The sequence below is a fragment of the Ochotona princeps genome, chromosome 19, assembly GCF_030435755.1.
Source record: "Ochotona princeps isolate mOchPri1 chromosome 19, mOchPri1.hap1, whole genome shotgun sequence".
Classification (NCBI taxonomy): Eukaryota; Metazoa; Chordata; class Mammalia; order Lagomorpha; family Ochotonidae; genus Ochotona; species Ochotona princeps.
The window spans coordinates 19,773,123-19,786,083 of record NC_080850.1 but is presented as its reverse complement, the minus strand read 5'-3'; the positions used below and the strand labels follow the sequence as shown (position 1 = coordinate 19,786,083).

General features: G+C 47.1%; 1 protein-coding gene across 3 annotated transcripts in view; it reads left to right on the top strand.

Moving 5' to 3' along the window:
- The window catches only part of LARP1 (La ribonucleoprotein 1, translational regulator), a 125,340-nt gene extending 112,575 nt beyond the window's left edge, over positions 1-12,765 (top strand). For all 3 annotated transcript variants that reach the window (XM_058677561.1, XM_058677560.1, XM_058677559.1), the window contains 5 exons: positions 592-743; positions 3,252-3,396; positions 6,729-6,838; positions 6,993-7,120; positions 9,243-12,765. In XM_058677561.1, the coding sequence (XP_058533544.1) occupies positions 592-743; positions 3,252-3,396; positions 6,729-6,838; positions 6,993-7,120; positions 9,243-9,452 (745 nt within the window). In that variant the 3' untranslated portion in view covers positions 9,453-12,765. The remainder of the gene's footprint in view (positions 1-591; positions 744-3,251; positions 3,397-6,728; positions 6,839-6,992; positions 7,121-9,242) is intronic.
- Positions 12,766-12,961: the final 196 nt, after the last annotated feature.

Sequence of the window (12,961 nt, the reverse complement as noted above, 5' to 3'; positions counted from 1 at the left end):
TTGTATCTTTGAATTGATTTTCAAACTGGGTGTCTGCTGCCCACCTGTTAGGAGGGTAGCCAGTGAGTTGAGTAAATGCATTAGTTAATAAATCTGCTGACCACTTCTGTGTGTCGGGCCCAGATTCCTTAAGCTTTTCAGTGATGTGACCCCAATGCTTACTCCTTGCTGGGGAACCTCCCTACAACATGTACGCAGTGTTGTCTGCAGAGGTGGCACAGTCCACAAATAGGTATGGTTTTGAGAAACATATCAAGGAAGTGACCCACAGTGGCCCATGAAGGAAACTAAATGTTAAAAGTTATATAGTAAAGTGGTTAGAGGCTTTGATTTTGCCAGTGGAAGGTCTCTGCCTTTAAATAGCTTTGTGATTCTGGGCAAGTCTTCCACTCTATTAAACTATAGTGACCTCTGTAGAACCTTGTTAAGCAGATCCATGCATAGAAGCTAAAGGTCTGATGCACTGTATTTGCGCTGTATTGTTCCATATCCTGTCAAGAGCCTGAATCAGAAAGACTCTCCGAGCCTGAGGGTGGGTGGGGCTGCTGTGGCAATCCAGTGAGCAGTGACTCTTTCTCATGGTCTCTGTAGCTCCAGCCCCTCCGAAGGGACACCTACAGTTGGCAGCTATGGCTGTACCCCTCAGTCATTGCCTAAGTTCCAGCATCCTTCCCATGAGCTGCTCAAGGAGAATGGCTTCACACAACACGTCTACCACAAGTATCGTAGGCGCTGCCTTAATGGTAAGAAGTGCAAGGGGGAATTGGTGTGGACCTGTGATGCCTTGCTTAGACCCAAAGTGCAGAAGCTAGGGGTTAGGTGGGGTGCTGGGGAGCAAGACGTGGTGTGATGGGGAATAAGACGGATTAAAGTGAAATTTAGGCCAGTTAGTTGCAAATGCAGGAAACTAAGAAAGTGACAGAATATTCCTCTTCTTCTTTTGTCTTGCTTTTGGTGGTGGTGGTGGTGGTGGTGGTGGTGGTGGTGGTGGTTGTGTGTGTGTGTGTGTGTGTGTGTGTGTGTTTCGGACAAAATTGCTGCTGTTAAGTGGCCTACTGTCCATACCAAAGAAAAAGTTATATGCACAAGGTATCTCATACTGTCTAGAACAAGACTTTTCCAAACTGGCTTGTGTGCCACAACCAGCCAGCACTTTTTTTTTTTTTTACTACGTAGTCCATTATAGAGAAAGTTTAGCTGACCTCTGCTGTAGGAGATGGTGTAAGCTTCTCTAGATACTCCCATGTGTGCCCTTTACTGTAAAATATCTTTTTTTTTTTTTGAATTATGAAAAATTTAGGTCCAAGTGATCAAAGTGAGAAGTCGTGTAGCTGTCCCAGTTAGTTAGCTGGCTATTGTGAAACTGCTCAAAACCAGGGTAGCACCCACTTATGGTTATTAATCCATCCGGCTCACACTCTTGTCAGCAGAAGATGGCTACTCAGTTCTGAGCTCATCTTCCTCACTTCCCCCTTTCCTGCTTTGGGTATAACAACCACCACTGAAATGAGATGACTTACATTGCATACAGTTCATGCACTTATGTTGTACGATGCAGTGGCTTTCAGTGTATTCACTGTTGGGTCTATCACTAGAATTGGTCTTGAAACATTCTTCTTACCCTAAGAAGAAATCTGTTCTAGTTGCTACACACACAGACAGACGACAGGCGCACACGCACACACACACACACACTCTCTCAGCTCTGAAACTGCTGGGTACTTTTGTGTCTGGCTATGCCTGTTCCACATCATGCACCAATGGAGTCCTACATCTGTCTTCTTGTGTATTGTTTTTTCCCTGAAGCATGTTTGTTGTAGCCAGTCATTCAATCCTTCCCTTTTTTATTGCCAATCATATTCTGTTGTATGGGGAGGTTTTTTTGGTTTTTGTTTTTGCGTACATAGTTAGCAGTTGTTGGACATCTGAGTTGTTCCCGTTTCGGGCTATGATAAGTAATGCTGCAGTACTCTTAAAAAGTTTTCATTTATATTTAATTGGAGGGTGGCATTGTGGTTGATTAGTGTTTTGAGGAGCTTTGAAAACTGCTTTCCAAAATGATAGGACAGTTTTATGCTCCTTTTAGAAGTATATGAAGATTGCAATTTTTCTACATCTTCCCAACAGCCCTATCTCGTGCTGATGGATGTGAAATGGTTTTGGTTTGCATTTCTTTGGTTGCTAATGATGTTGAATGCTGTTTGTATGCTTATGGGTCACATGGGCCATCTATTTATCCTTGGTGGAGATTCTGAAATTTTGATCCTTGTTTTTTTTTTTTTTTAAAGATTTATTCATTTTATTACAGCCAGATATACACAGAGGAGGAGAGACAGAGAGGAAGATCTTCCGTCCGATGATTCACTCCCCAAGTGAGCCGCAATGGGCCGATGCGCGCCAATCCGAAGCCGGGAACCTGGAACCTCTTCCAGGTCTCCCACACGGGTGCAGTGTCCCAATGCATTGGGCCATCCTCGACTGCGTTCCCAGGCCACAAGCAGGGAGCTTGATGGGAATTGGAGCTGCCGGGATTAGAACCGGCGCCCATATGGGATCCCGGGGCTTTCAAGGCGAGGACCTTAGCCGCCAGGCCACACCGCCGGGCCCTGATCCTTGTTTTTTTTAAGATTTTATTATTATTATTGAAAAGCCGGATATACAGAGAGGAGGAGAGACAGAGAAGATCTTCCATCCGATGTTTCACTCCCCAAGTGAGCCCCAACGGGCCGGTGCGCGCCAATCCGATGCCGGGACCAGGAACCTACTCCGGGTCTCCCACGCGGGTGCAGGGTCCCAAACCCCTGGGCCATCCTCGACTGCCTTCCCAGGCCACAAGCAGGGAGCTGGATGGGAAGTGGAGCTGCCGGGATTAGAATCGGCGCCCATATGGGATCCCGGGGCTTTCAAGGCGAGGACCTTAGCCGCCAGGCCACACCGCCGGGCCCATTGATTCCTTGTTTTTTAAAACTAAGAATTACCTGTTGATGCCTAATTTTGTCTTACTTGAGAGTAATCTTGGTTGAGCTGAGCTGGCACTCTAGTTCATAAACTGGTGCCACTGCTTTTGGCAAGGCTCAAGTTCAGAGAGGCAGTAATACCCAGTAAGTATAAGCTGACTGACAGAAGTAACAGATGACTTGTGAGGGAGTTTGGAGGTATAGAGGACTAAGTTATTTTCTCCCAAGATCCGTTGTCCTTGAAGCCAGGGCATTGTGACCTTGACGTGTTCTGCATCCCTTCTTCCCCATCAGAGCGGAAACGCCTGGGCATTGGCCAGTCTCAGGAGATGAACACTCTTTTCCGTTTCTGGTCCTTCTTTCTCCGTGATCACTTCAACAAAAAAATGTATGAAGAGTTTAAGCAGCTGGCTCTGGAGGACGCCAAAGAAGGCTACAGGTAGGTGTCTCTGGCTGATGTCTGGCACGGGAGCGTGGGAGCCATCCAGAGCTGCAGTTTTCCTCACAGATGTGTATAGTTCACATGGTTCACACAAATGATCTAAAGTGATGGTGCTCATGGTCCAGAGTTTCTCTGCCCATAGATAACCAGTGTTGTTACAATCTTGTAGGTGCTTTATACTTGTAAACGAGGATATATCCATGTTGTCTTTTACTTCACCTGCACCCCCCCTTTTTGTTTACATAGAGATGGTCAAGAGGCAGACATTTAGCCTAGCAGTTCCCACATTGAAGTTCCTTGGTTCAATTTCTGGCTCTGACTGCTGGCCTAGCCTCTGTCAGTGAGGAACCTAGGAGGCCGTGGTGATAGCCCGAGTGGTTGGATTCCTACCATGCACATTGGAATCCTGTATTGCATGCTAGCTCCCAACTTTAAGCCCAGCCATAGTCACAGCAGTTAGAGGCATTTGAGGGAGTAAACCAGTGGATAGGAGCCCTGTGTATTCATTCTCCAATCCTGTCTCTGCCTTTCAAATAAATACAATGAAATTTTCCTAAGAAACAGCTTTGTAAGACCTTCTCCCACATTTTAAAAATTAAATATTCTCTTCGTAAGAAGTTTGAAAAAGAATTTATAGACAAGTTTATAGAAGCTGGAAAAAGGGGCCTGGCACAGTGACTCTGAATGGCTAAATCCTCATCTTGCAAGTGCCAGGATCCCATATGAGCACCGTTTCATGTCCTGGCTGCGCCACTTCCCTTTTGTCTTCCTACTTGTGGCCTGGGAAAGCAGTTGAGGACGGCCTGATACCTTGGGATCCTGCACACGTGTGGGAGACCTGGAAAAGTCTCCTGGCTGCTAGCTTTGGATCAGCTCAGCTCTGGTTATTGCAACTACTTGGGGAATGAACTATCAGATGAAAGATCATCCTCTCTGTCTCTCCTCTCTGTGTATCTGGCTTTCCAATAAAAATAGTTGAATTTTAAAAAATAAGGAAAAGTCAGGTGTCGAAAATAAATTGTTCAGTTTGTCCCGTTCCAGGCTTTGTGTGTGTAGAGGAACAGTTTACAGATTTATGAATGAAAATGGGATTGTTCTACGTAAATTGTGAAATGTCAAAAAATTCTAAGCATTTTTCAGTGTCCCTAAGTATATGTTTATGATACGCTTTTTTTTTTTTTAAAGATTTATTTATTTTTATTGCAAAGTCAGATATACAGAGAGGAGGAGAGACAGAGAGGAAGATCTTCCATCCGATGTTTCACTCCCCAAGTGAGCTGCAACAGGCCGGTGCGCGCCAGTCCGATGCCGGGAACCTGTAACCTCTTCCAGGTCTCCCACACGGGTGCAGTGTCCCAATGCATTGGGCCGTCCTCGACTGCTTTCCCAGGCCACAAGCAGGGAGCTGGATGGGAAGTGGAGCTGCCGGGATTAGAACCAGCGCCCATATGGGATCCCGGGGCGTTCAAGGCGAGGACTTCGGCTGCTAGGCCATGGCGCCAGGCCCAGATTTAATATTTGATAGAGTGATAGATAGGGAGACACACAGTGAGATCTTTCATTGGCTCTTTTTTTTTTTAAGATTTATCTTTTTATTGGAAAGGTGGGTTGACAGAAGGAAAGACAGAAAGCTCTTCCATCCACTGGTTTACTCCCCAAATGGCTACAATGGCCAGAACTGAGCCAATCCAAAGCCAGAAGCCAGAAGCCAGGAGCCAAGAGCTTTACCGCAAAAGTACAAGGTCCCAAGGCTTTGGGCCATCCTGTACTGCTTTCTACAGGCTACAAGCAGGAAGGTAGAAGGGAAGTAGAGCTGCTGGGGCAATAACTGGTGCCTTTTTTTTAGGATGTCAGCACTTGGAGGTGGATGATTGAGCCACTGTGTTGGCCTCACCCCCCCAAACACACACCAATTGGCTCTCTTATTTCCATATGACCACAATGGCTGCATCTCAACATAAAGAATGCCCCCACGTAGGTGATAGGCATCCAGAGGTTTGGATTGTCTTCTATTGCTTTCCCAGGCATATTAGCAGGGAACTGAATACAAAAGTAGAACAACCAGGACAAGGATTAACACTCAGATTTTATCAGAGCATTCGTAGAATGCTGTCTGCTGGCATTGCAAGTGGCAGGCTAACCTGCTTTGTTACACACTGGTCCCTCTTGTTTAAGAATGCCCACATATGTGTTTCTGTATTTTTAAAAATATCTGTTTATTTGTTTGAAAGACTGAGAAAGAACAAAATCTTTCATCTGCCGTATGACTCCCCAGATGGCCATATCAGACAAAGCTGGGCCATGCTGAGGCCGGGGACTCCTGATTTCCCTTGTGGGTGCCAGGGACCCAATTACTTGGGTCATAATCTCCTATCTCCCCAGGTGCATTAGCAGGAAGCCTGATTGGAAGTGGAGCAGCCAGTGCTTAAAGTAGTTCCTGATAAAAGATAGGGATGTCTTAAATGGTAGCTTAACTGACTGCCCCACATCACCCACCCCTTATTTTCCTTCAGTATTGTTAGATACTTAATATCTAACAGTTATATTAACATTGACTAATAATGCTGCTATGAGTTTTTGTCCATGTGCAAAATAAAGTTTATTTATTTGAAAGGTAGATACCAGTATCTCCTACCTGCTGGTTTATTTGGCCAGATGGTGAGGGCTGGACCAAACCAGACAGGATCTTCTTCCTTGTCTCCCATGTGGGTAACAGGAGCCCAGGCACTTCGGCTATCTTTTGCTTTCCCAGGCATGTTGGCAGGGAGCTGGATTAAAAATGGACGACGTGGAGTTCAAATTGGTACCCATGTGGGATGCCACTGTTGCAGGCAATGGCTAAGCTGCTGCTCTGTAACACTGATTGCTGTGTGTCAAGTCTTAATCAGCATTTTTGGCCTTTTCTTGGCATGTATTCCTAGGAATTAGGTTTCCGAGTCAAGTAAATGAGCAAATCTGCTGTTTGGCCTGGTCAAGCGGCCATGCACAGCACCTAGTCCAAGGATGAGCAGCTTTTTCTGTAAAGAGACAGACAATAAATATAATGTATTATTCTCTGTTGGCCGCAGGATCATTGTCTGTGTAGCAAAAAGCAACCAGAGACACTATAAGCAAGTAGATATGAACAGGTGTAGATGAGGGACAGGGTATGCTGACCCTCAGCACACTAGAAACATCTTATACTGTTTCAAATGGGCCTTTGCAGCTTGTTGGCCCTTTTCTCAGGATAAAAATAATGCTCTGTTGAAGCAGTTTGATAGTTCCTCTTGCACACAAACATTATTCATTTTGCACCTTGATTTTGCTGATGTTTGTTCTGTGTTTTCTAGATATGGTTTGGAGTGCCTTTTTCGATATTATAGTTATGGCCTGGAAAAGAAGTTTCGGCTGGACATATTCAAGGATTTTCAGGAGGAGACTGTGAAGGACTATGAGGCTGGTGAGGGCAACACTGACGCTCATGAAAGTCGGGCTTCTCCCTGTCTGTTCTCCTGTTTTGGTGGGGTCTCTCATGTGTCATGTCACACCCCCCTCGTCTTTGAGCCTCACCTTCCTGTCAGTCCTGTTCCTCTACCACTCTCCTTTCCCTACAGGCCAACTCTATGGGCTGGAGAAATTCTGGGCCTTCTTGAAATATTCCAAAGCCAAAAATTTGGACATTGACCCCAAACTGCAAGAATACCTCGGCAAATTCAGACGTCTTGAAGACTTCCGAGTAGATGTGAGTGAAAGCCTGTTTAATCCTGCCTTTCCTCGGAAGAAATTGGACCAGGAGTTGAGATACTAGGATTCTGATCCCAGCTGTGCCACCAGCTCAGGGACTCTTATCCCTGTCAGTTGGAGCTTTATTGGTTTGGTTTGGTTTGGTTTGGTTTGGTTTGGTTTTTTGTTTTGTTTTGTTTTTCCTGTGACTACAGGAGAGTGGAAGGAGAGATTTGGGAGAGAGGGTAGGTTTGTTCCTATCTCAACCTTCTTCCTTCCCTTGGTAACATCATTACATCTTGTCCTTCTCCTACAATCCCAACACCCTCCTTGCTGTTCACCTGTTAAACACTAGTTGATTGAGATAAGTGCCCAAGATAATGTATTTGTTCTTTTTGTGAAGGACCAGTTCCAATCCCAGAAATTTGTAAATTGATAACCATTTATCCATCCATCTTCTTGGAGCAGTGCCTCAACAGTGACATCCAGTGGCAGGTCTGGGCTGTTGCTACAGAATATCAAGGGATTTGGGGGTGGAGGGGAGTAATTTAAGTAGCAACTGACAGGAGACACCAGAGAGCAATGAAAAGTTTTTTTCTTCCAAGAATGTTTACTGTTTTAGAGATCTGAGATCTCTGCTACCCATCTTACTCCCTTCAGACCTTTCATAACAAAGCAAAATAAAAGTAAATGACAGTGCTATTTCTCAGGTTTTTCTTTTTTTTTCTCCCCTCTTAAACCTAAGGAATAGTTTTGTTCTGTTTTTTATTTGCTTTTGTGTCAAGATTTTTATTTATTTTTTATTGGAAAGTAAGAGGTAAAGAAAAAGGAGAGAAGGAGAATATCTTCCATTCACTGGTTTACTCCCCAAATGGCCAAAACAGCCAGAGCTGTACCAGTTCTGAGCCAGGAGCTAGAACTTTCTGTGGGTCTCCCACATAGGTACTGTGGCCCAAGGACTTGAGGCAGCCTCCATTGCTTTCCCAGGCCATAAGCAGGGAGCTAAATGGCAAGTAGAGCAGCAGAACTCAAACTGTCTCCCATATGGAATGCCCATGCTGAAAGCAGAGGCTTAGCTTGCTGTGTTATCACACTGCCCCCCTTGTTTCTGTTTTTAAGGTTGATTGATTGTTTTGATACGATTCTGAAAAGAGGGAGAGCATCCATTTACTGGTTCACTCCCTAAATGGCCTCATTGCCTGGAGCTGGGCCTAGCCAAAGCCAGAAACTCAATCTGGAGTTAAAACAGGTCGTACTGTTTTAATAGGCACACTTTCTTACGCTTTAATCTATCCCCCTGCTAATGATGGCCCAAGTGCTTGGACTCCTGGCCTCAGCCTGACCTAACCATTGTGGCTATTGGGGAGTGAACCAGTGGATGGAAGAGCGATCTCCTTTTCTCTCTCTTCCTTCTTGGCAACTCTGCCCTTCAAATATAAAACTCTTAAGAAAGAAAGTGACAGGCTTATTTTTTCCCTTCTTAACTAGTCTATCCGTTCATGAGGGGAGAAGGAGGTTCAAGTGCAGAGAGTTTTTGTGGCAGGTGGACTCATTGGTGTGGAAGAAGTTCCCAGCACCAGTGTTGTTGCTCATTGTTACGGAACTGTTGGCAACAGGGTAGGCAGGATGGGTCACAATGTGATGCTGCGCTCAGTGTCCTGTTCAGGGCTCAAAGGGCATGAGGCAGCCACTAGGAGCATCTGGGCCTTTTGGGCTGTGATAGCTCCGTGCCCCTGCAGGCCTTAGCCAGACATCACCTCCTAAGCCAGATGTCCCCTGTCAGGCTGGGAATAGAAACTTACCTGGATAAACGCCTGGCCTTTGAGAATGAATGGACGTAAATTTCATCTTGGCCAATTACCAACTGTGAGACCCTCCTGTGCTTTACTTTCTGTAACTGTACAATTGGGCAATCACATACAGATCAGAAAGTGATGAAGACCCTATGAGAGAACATGTGTAAAACAGCACACTTCACTTCTAGGTGTGGAGAAATGCTTAGGACTAGCAATTTTTTTCTAAGATTAAACTATCCGTTATCTGGTTTCAGAGGTAGAAAATAGATCTCTTGACAGCCCTGGCAAGGAAAGAGCGAGGTATTTTGCCCCCCTTATCATCTGTGACTCTCCCATGTGTTGCAGCCCCCTATGGGTGAGGAAGGCAACCACAAGCGATACCCAGTGACAGCAGGAGGCAGTAGTGGAGAAGGCAGGAAGCGGTGCCCTTCACAGTCTTCCAGCAGACCTACCACCGTGATCAGCCAGCCCCCTACTCCACCCACCGGCCAGCCTACCCGGGACGATGCCAAATGGACAAGCCTGCACTCGGATACACAGACTTTGGGAAAGTGAAAAGCCCTTTAGGCCTGGGTTTGGGGTGGGGGTGGGGGAAGGGTTGGGGTGGGCAAGAGTCCATGGGGGTGCCCAGTCCCAGGAGAGGGGACAGAGAAGGGGCAGGCCTGGAGATGTGAGGATGGCCTTGATGTTAAGTAGCAGTATCTACACCATTTAGGCTATTTGAGGTCCCCCTGGGCAGGAGCCTCCACACACCCCGTTCCTTCCTCTCTCCATGACTCTTCACATCCTAGCTTCTTCTAAGGGGGGAGGGATGAGGGGAGATTTTTTTTATATATATATATTATATATATATATATCAAGTTTTAAATTATTGATAGTTTGTCTGGATTACCAAAATCACTTTGCAGCCCTGCCTGTGGCTGGTAGGCCACAGCCCTGGTCCTACCCACCCCCAGCCCCTGCTGTCCCCCTCAAGCCAACTATGCAGCCCACAAGAAGGCCCCGTGGGCCCCCTTGCCTGGCACTGTCCCACAGAAAGCTCTGGCAGTGCGCCCCGGGCCCAGGAGCCACCAGCCCCTGGATCATTTGGGGATTACCATCACCATGTTTTCTCCCTACCATGCCCTTCTGCCATCTTCTGGGAGAAGGAAACCAAAGGATCTACAAGTGGGGAGTGGGAGAGCGTTCAGCATCTCCCCATCCCACCCCCAACATGCCCCTTACTCCCCAGCCCAGAGAGACGCTGCTCATACCAGAAAAGACTATTGAAAGATGATTTATTTTATTTTTCTCTGACCTTTACATCCTTGGGAAAATGAAAAAAAGAAAAAGGACAAAAAAAAAAAAAAGACAAAATCGACCATTTAAAAAAAAAAAGAGAGAAGAAAACAAAATCAGAAACTCCCACCTAATCCACACAAAGTGATGTCTGCCCTCTCCTTAGAATTTTTTGTTTGTTTTGTTCTTGGAAATAATATTTTTTTAAAAGTTGCCTTATTGTGGAGCGGGAATCTGAAATACCCAAATGCCTGTTTTCCTCGGTGGAGTCCACCTGAAGAGCTCCCACCTTCTCTGGATGTGCCTGGGCTTGGACTGGCTAGAATCTTCCTCTGGACTGAGTTGCATGTACAGTGCCTCCTGCTGGAGGCGAGAGAGTTGGCGGCGGCTCTCACCTGAGCCGTGCCCACAATACCCCTGCTGTTGCATCGTTTGAAGCTGACGTCCTGTGTCTGTACACTGCTGCCACTGTTGTGTCCTCGCTCTGCTTGCTGTTTCCTCACGCCAGGCCCCCCTGGCCTGCCGCGACACATTGCATCCTACCCTCGGAACCCCCAAGGCCAAGTTTGCTTCAAACTGTCAGCACAGTTGGCCTGGCTCTGGAACACGTCTGTCCTCAGCAAGGACTCGTCTCACCTGCCCCACAGGGGAAAGGCAAACCCCGACAGCCGAGGCTCGGAAGGGCTTCTCATGTTGGCCGAAAGAAGATGCCACTCTCCTCTTCGGTCTGGGGATCTCCCAGTCTCACATTCCCCTCTGCAAGCCATCTCTGCCCACCCTCCAAGTGACCCGGCCTGGGAGCGAGGGATGAGGAGGAGTTGGGGGCTGGGGGGAACCCTGCCAGTTGGTGAAGCCTTGTGGCAGGAAGGTATATGTGGACATAGAGTATACCTGGCTTCTCTTCTCCAGCCACTGACTGCTTGGGTTGGGCCTTGAATGAAAATGAAATGGCTGGAGTCTGCCGTTGTCAGAAACTAGGGAGGGTGGGAAAGGACTGACTTACAAAGACTGGCACGTGTGTTGGGTATGGGCGTGACTATGTTCACCCCCAGTGGGAACTGGGCAATGAGAAGTTGGTGGTCTCACTGCTCAACTGTGAAACTGTCGATCCTGCTCTTCAGCTGGTTCTCTGTTGGGCCCGCAAGTTGGGAGAAGGAAACAGTATCCCAGGCTGACAAGGGCTTGCCCTCTGTCTTGCAGGGTATAGTGTTGCTTTAGCCTGCACATTTCCCCACTTCTGCCCTCCCAGTGGTTAGTACAGGAAAGCCTGTCTCGGTCCCCATGACCCAGTCATTTGATTGGTTGGTGTTTGGTCTTGGCTCCAATTGTGGGACTCAAGGCTTTCCCTATGGTCTGGTGCCTCCCTGACATGGTACCTGATGCTGGACTCTTGGACCCTTTGCTTCCCTTGATAAAGCTCCCCTCCCCTCCCCCACTTTTCTCTCGAAGCTTCCAGTGCTCAGCCTGTACTGTATCCAGCACCACAGAAACCTCAGTGTTTGGCCTCTGCTGGCCTCTGTGGAAAGGCTGTTCTCGTGCAGAGTTGACTCCCAGGGCAGGGGCTGCCATCCTCTCCCCAGTCCTCCACAGACACCCTTGGAAGAGGAAGCCCCTTGGGGTGTGAGGTGAGGACTTCATCTCAACATAGGCTGAGGAAGGGGAGGGGCTTTTTTTTTTCCTTTCTTTTTTTTTTTTCTTTTCTTTCTTTTTTTTTTTTTTTTTGTAACATGTTAGGAGTTAATGTTGCAAAGAGTAGTTTACATCTTCACTTTCTGAAGACACTTGAATTTAGGACCGATGTATCTGTGACTAGCATGCCAGGAGTGGCAGGGGCTGGCAGGCCTGGCTGCTTTACACCCTTCGCCCTGTGGGGGCCCAGGACCTGAGGCACAAACTGGCATTCTGCCCACACCCCTGTGTCCATCCCACAACCCCCAAGTCTAGTCCATGCAGACACGACCTTCCGGCCCCAAACATCAGGTCTGTGTGCCTCCACCGTTACAGGAGCAGGCTTCCCGTTGGCCTGCTGTCCCCTCCCCACAAATCCCAGAGCAGAGCAGGGCCATTGGCTCCTGCCCCAGCCTGGACCCCTGGGGCTCAGAGCTGCTGAGCCCTGTGTCAAAAGTTCCAGTGCTTTTGTTTTGTTCCATTGTAGCTTTTTTTTAAAACCCTTTCCTGATTGATTTCCAGAAGAATGTAAGCTGCTCAGAAGGCCCTAGAGTGAGGAGGAGGGGCAAAAAGATGACTGTGGGAGGGTGGAGGTGCCACAAGCCTGAGTAAGGCGGATCCAGCTAACCAGGCCCTCTGAAGAATGGGACCCCAAAGTAAGTGTCCCTGGGTTCTCCCCAGCCCCTGTCCTCTCCTCCTGCAGCCACATTGCTGGCAGAGACAGAGAAGAGAAGAACTTACAGCCCATTTCTCACTGGAGAGGAAAACTTACCATCTGGCTTTGTGGAGAAGGTTCCACCTTACGCTCATAGAACATTCTCTTTACCATGTGCTAGGATATCACATTTAAAAGGACAAAAAAAATGTAAAATACTTGAATGAGCTTGTATTATAACATTAATATTATTGAGAGTATCTGCTTTCCAGGCTGAAGTGATTCATTCATTATTCTAGTCCTGCTTTAGTCCTTTGTAATTTGTGGTAATTATGCTTTTCTTTTTAATACAAAAAAATGTATAAAAATAAAAACTTAAAAAGGCATAACGCTGGCTGGTCTCACATCTGGGTGTCCCTGTTGGGGGTGAGAAACAGAGTCCAGCACTTGTGTGCCTGCCCGT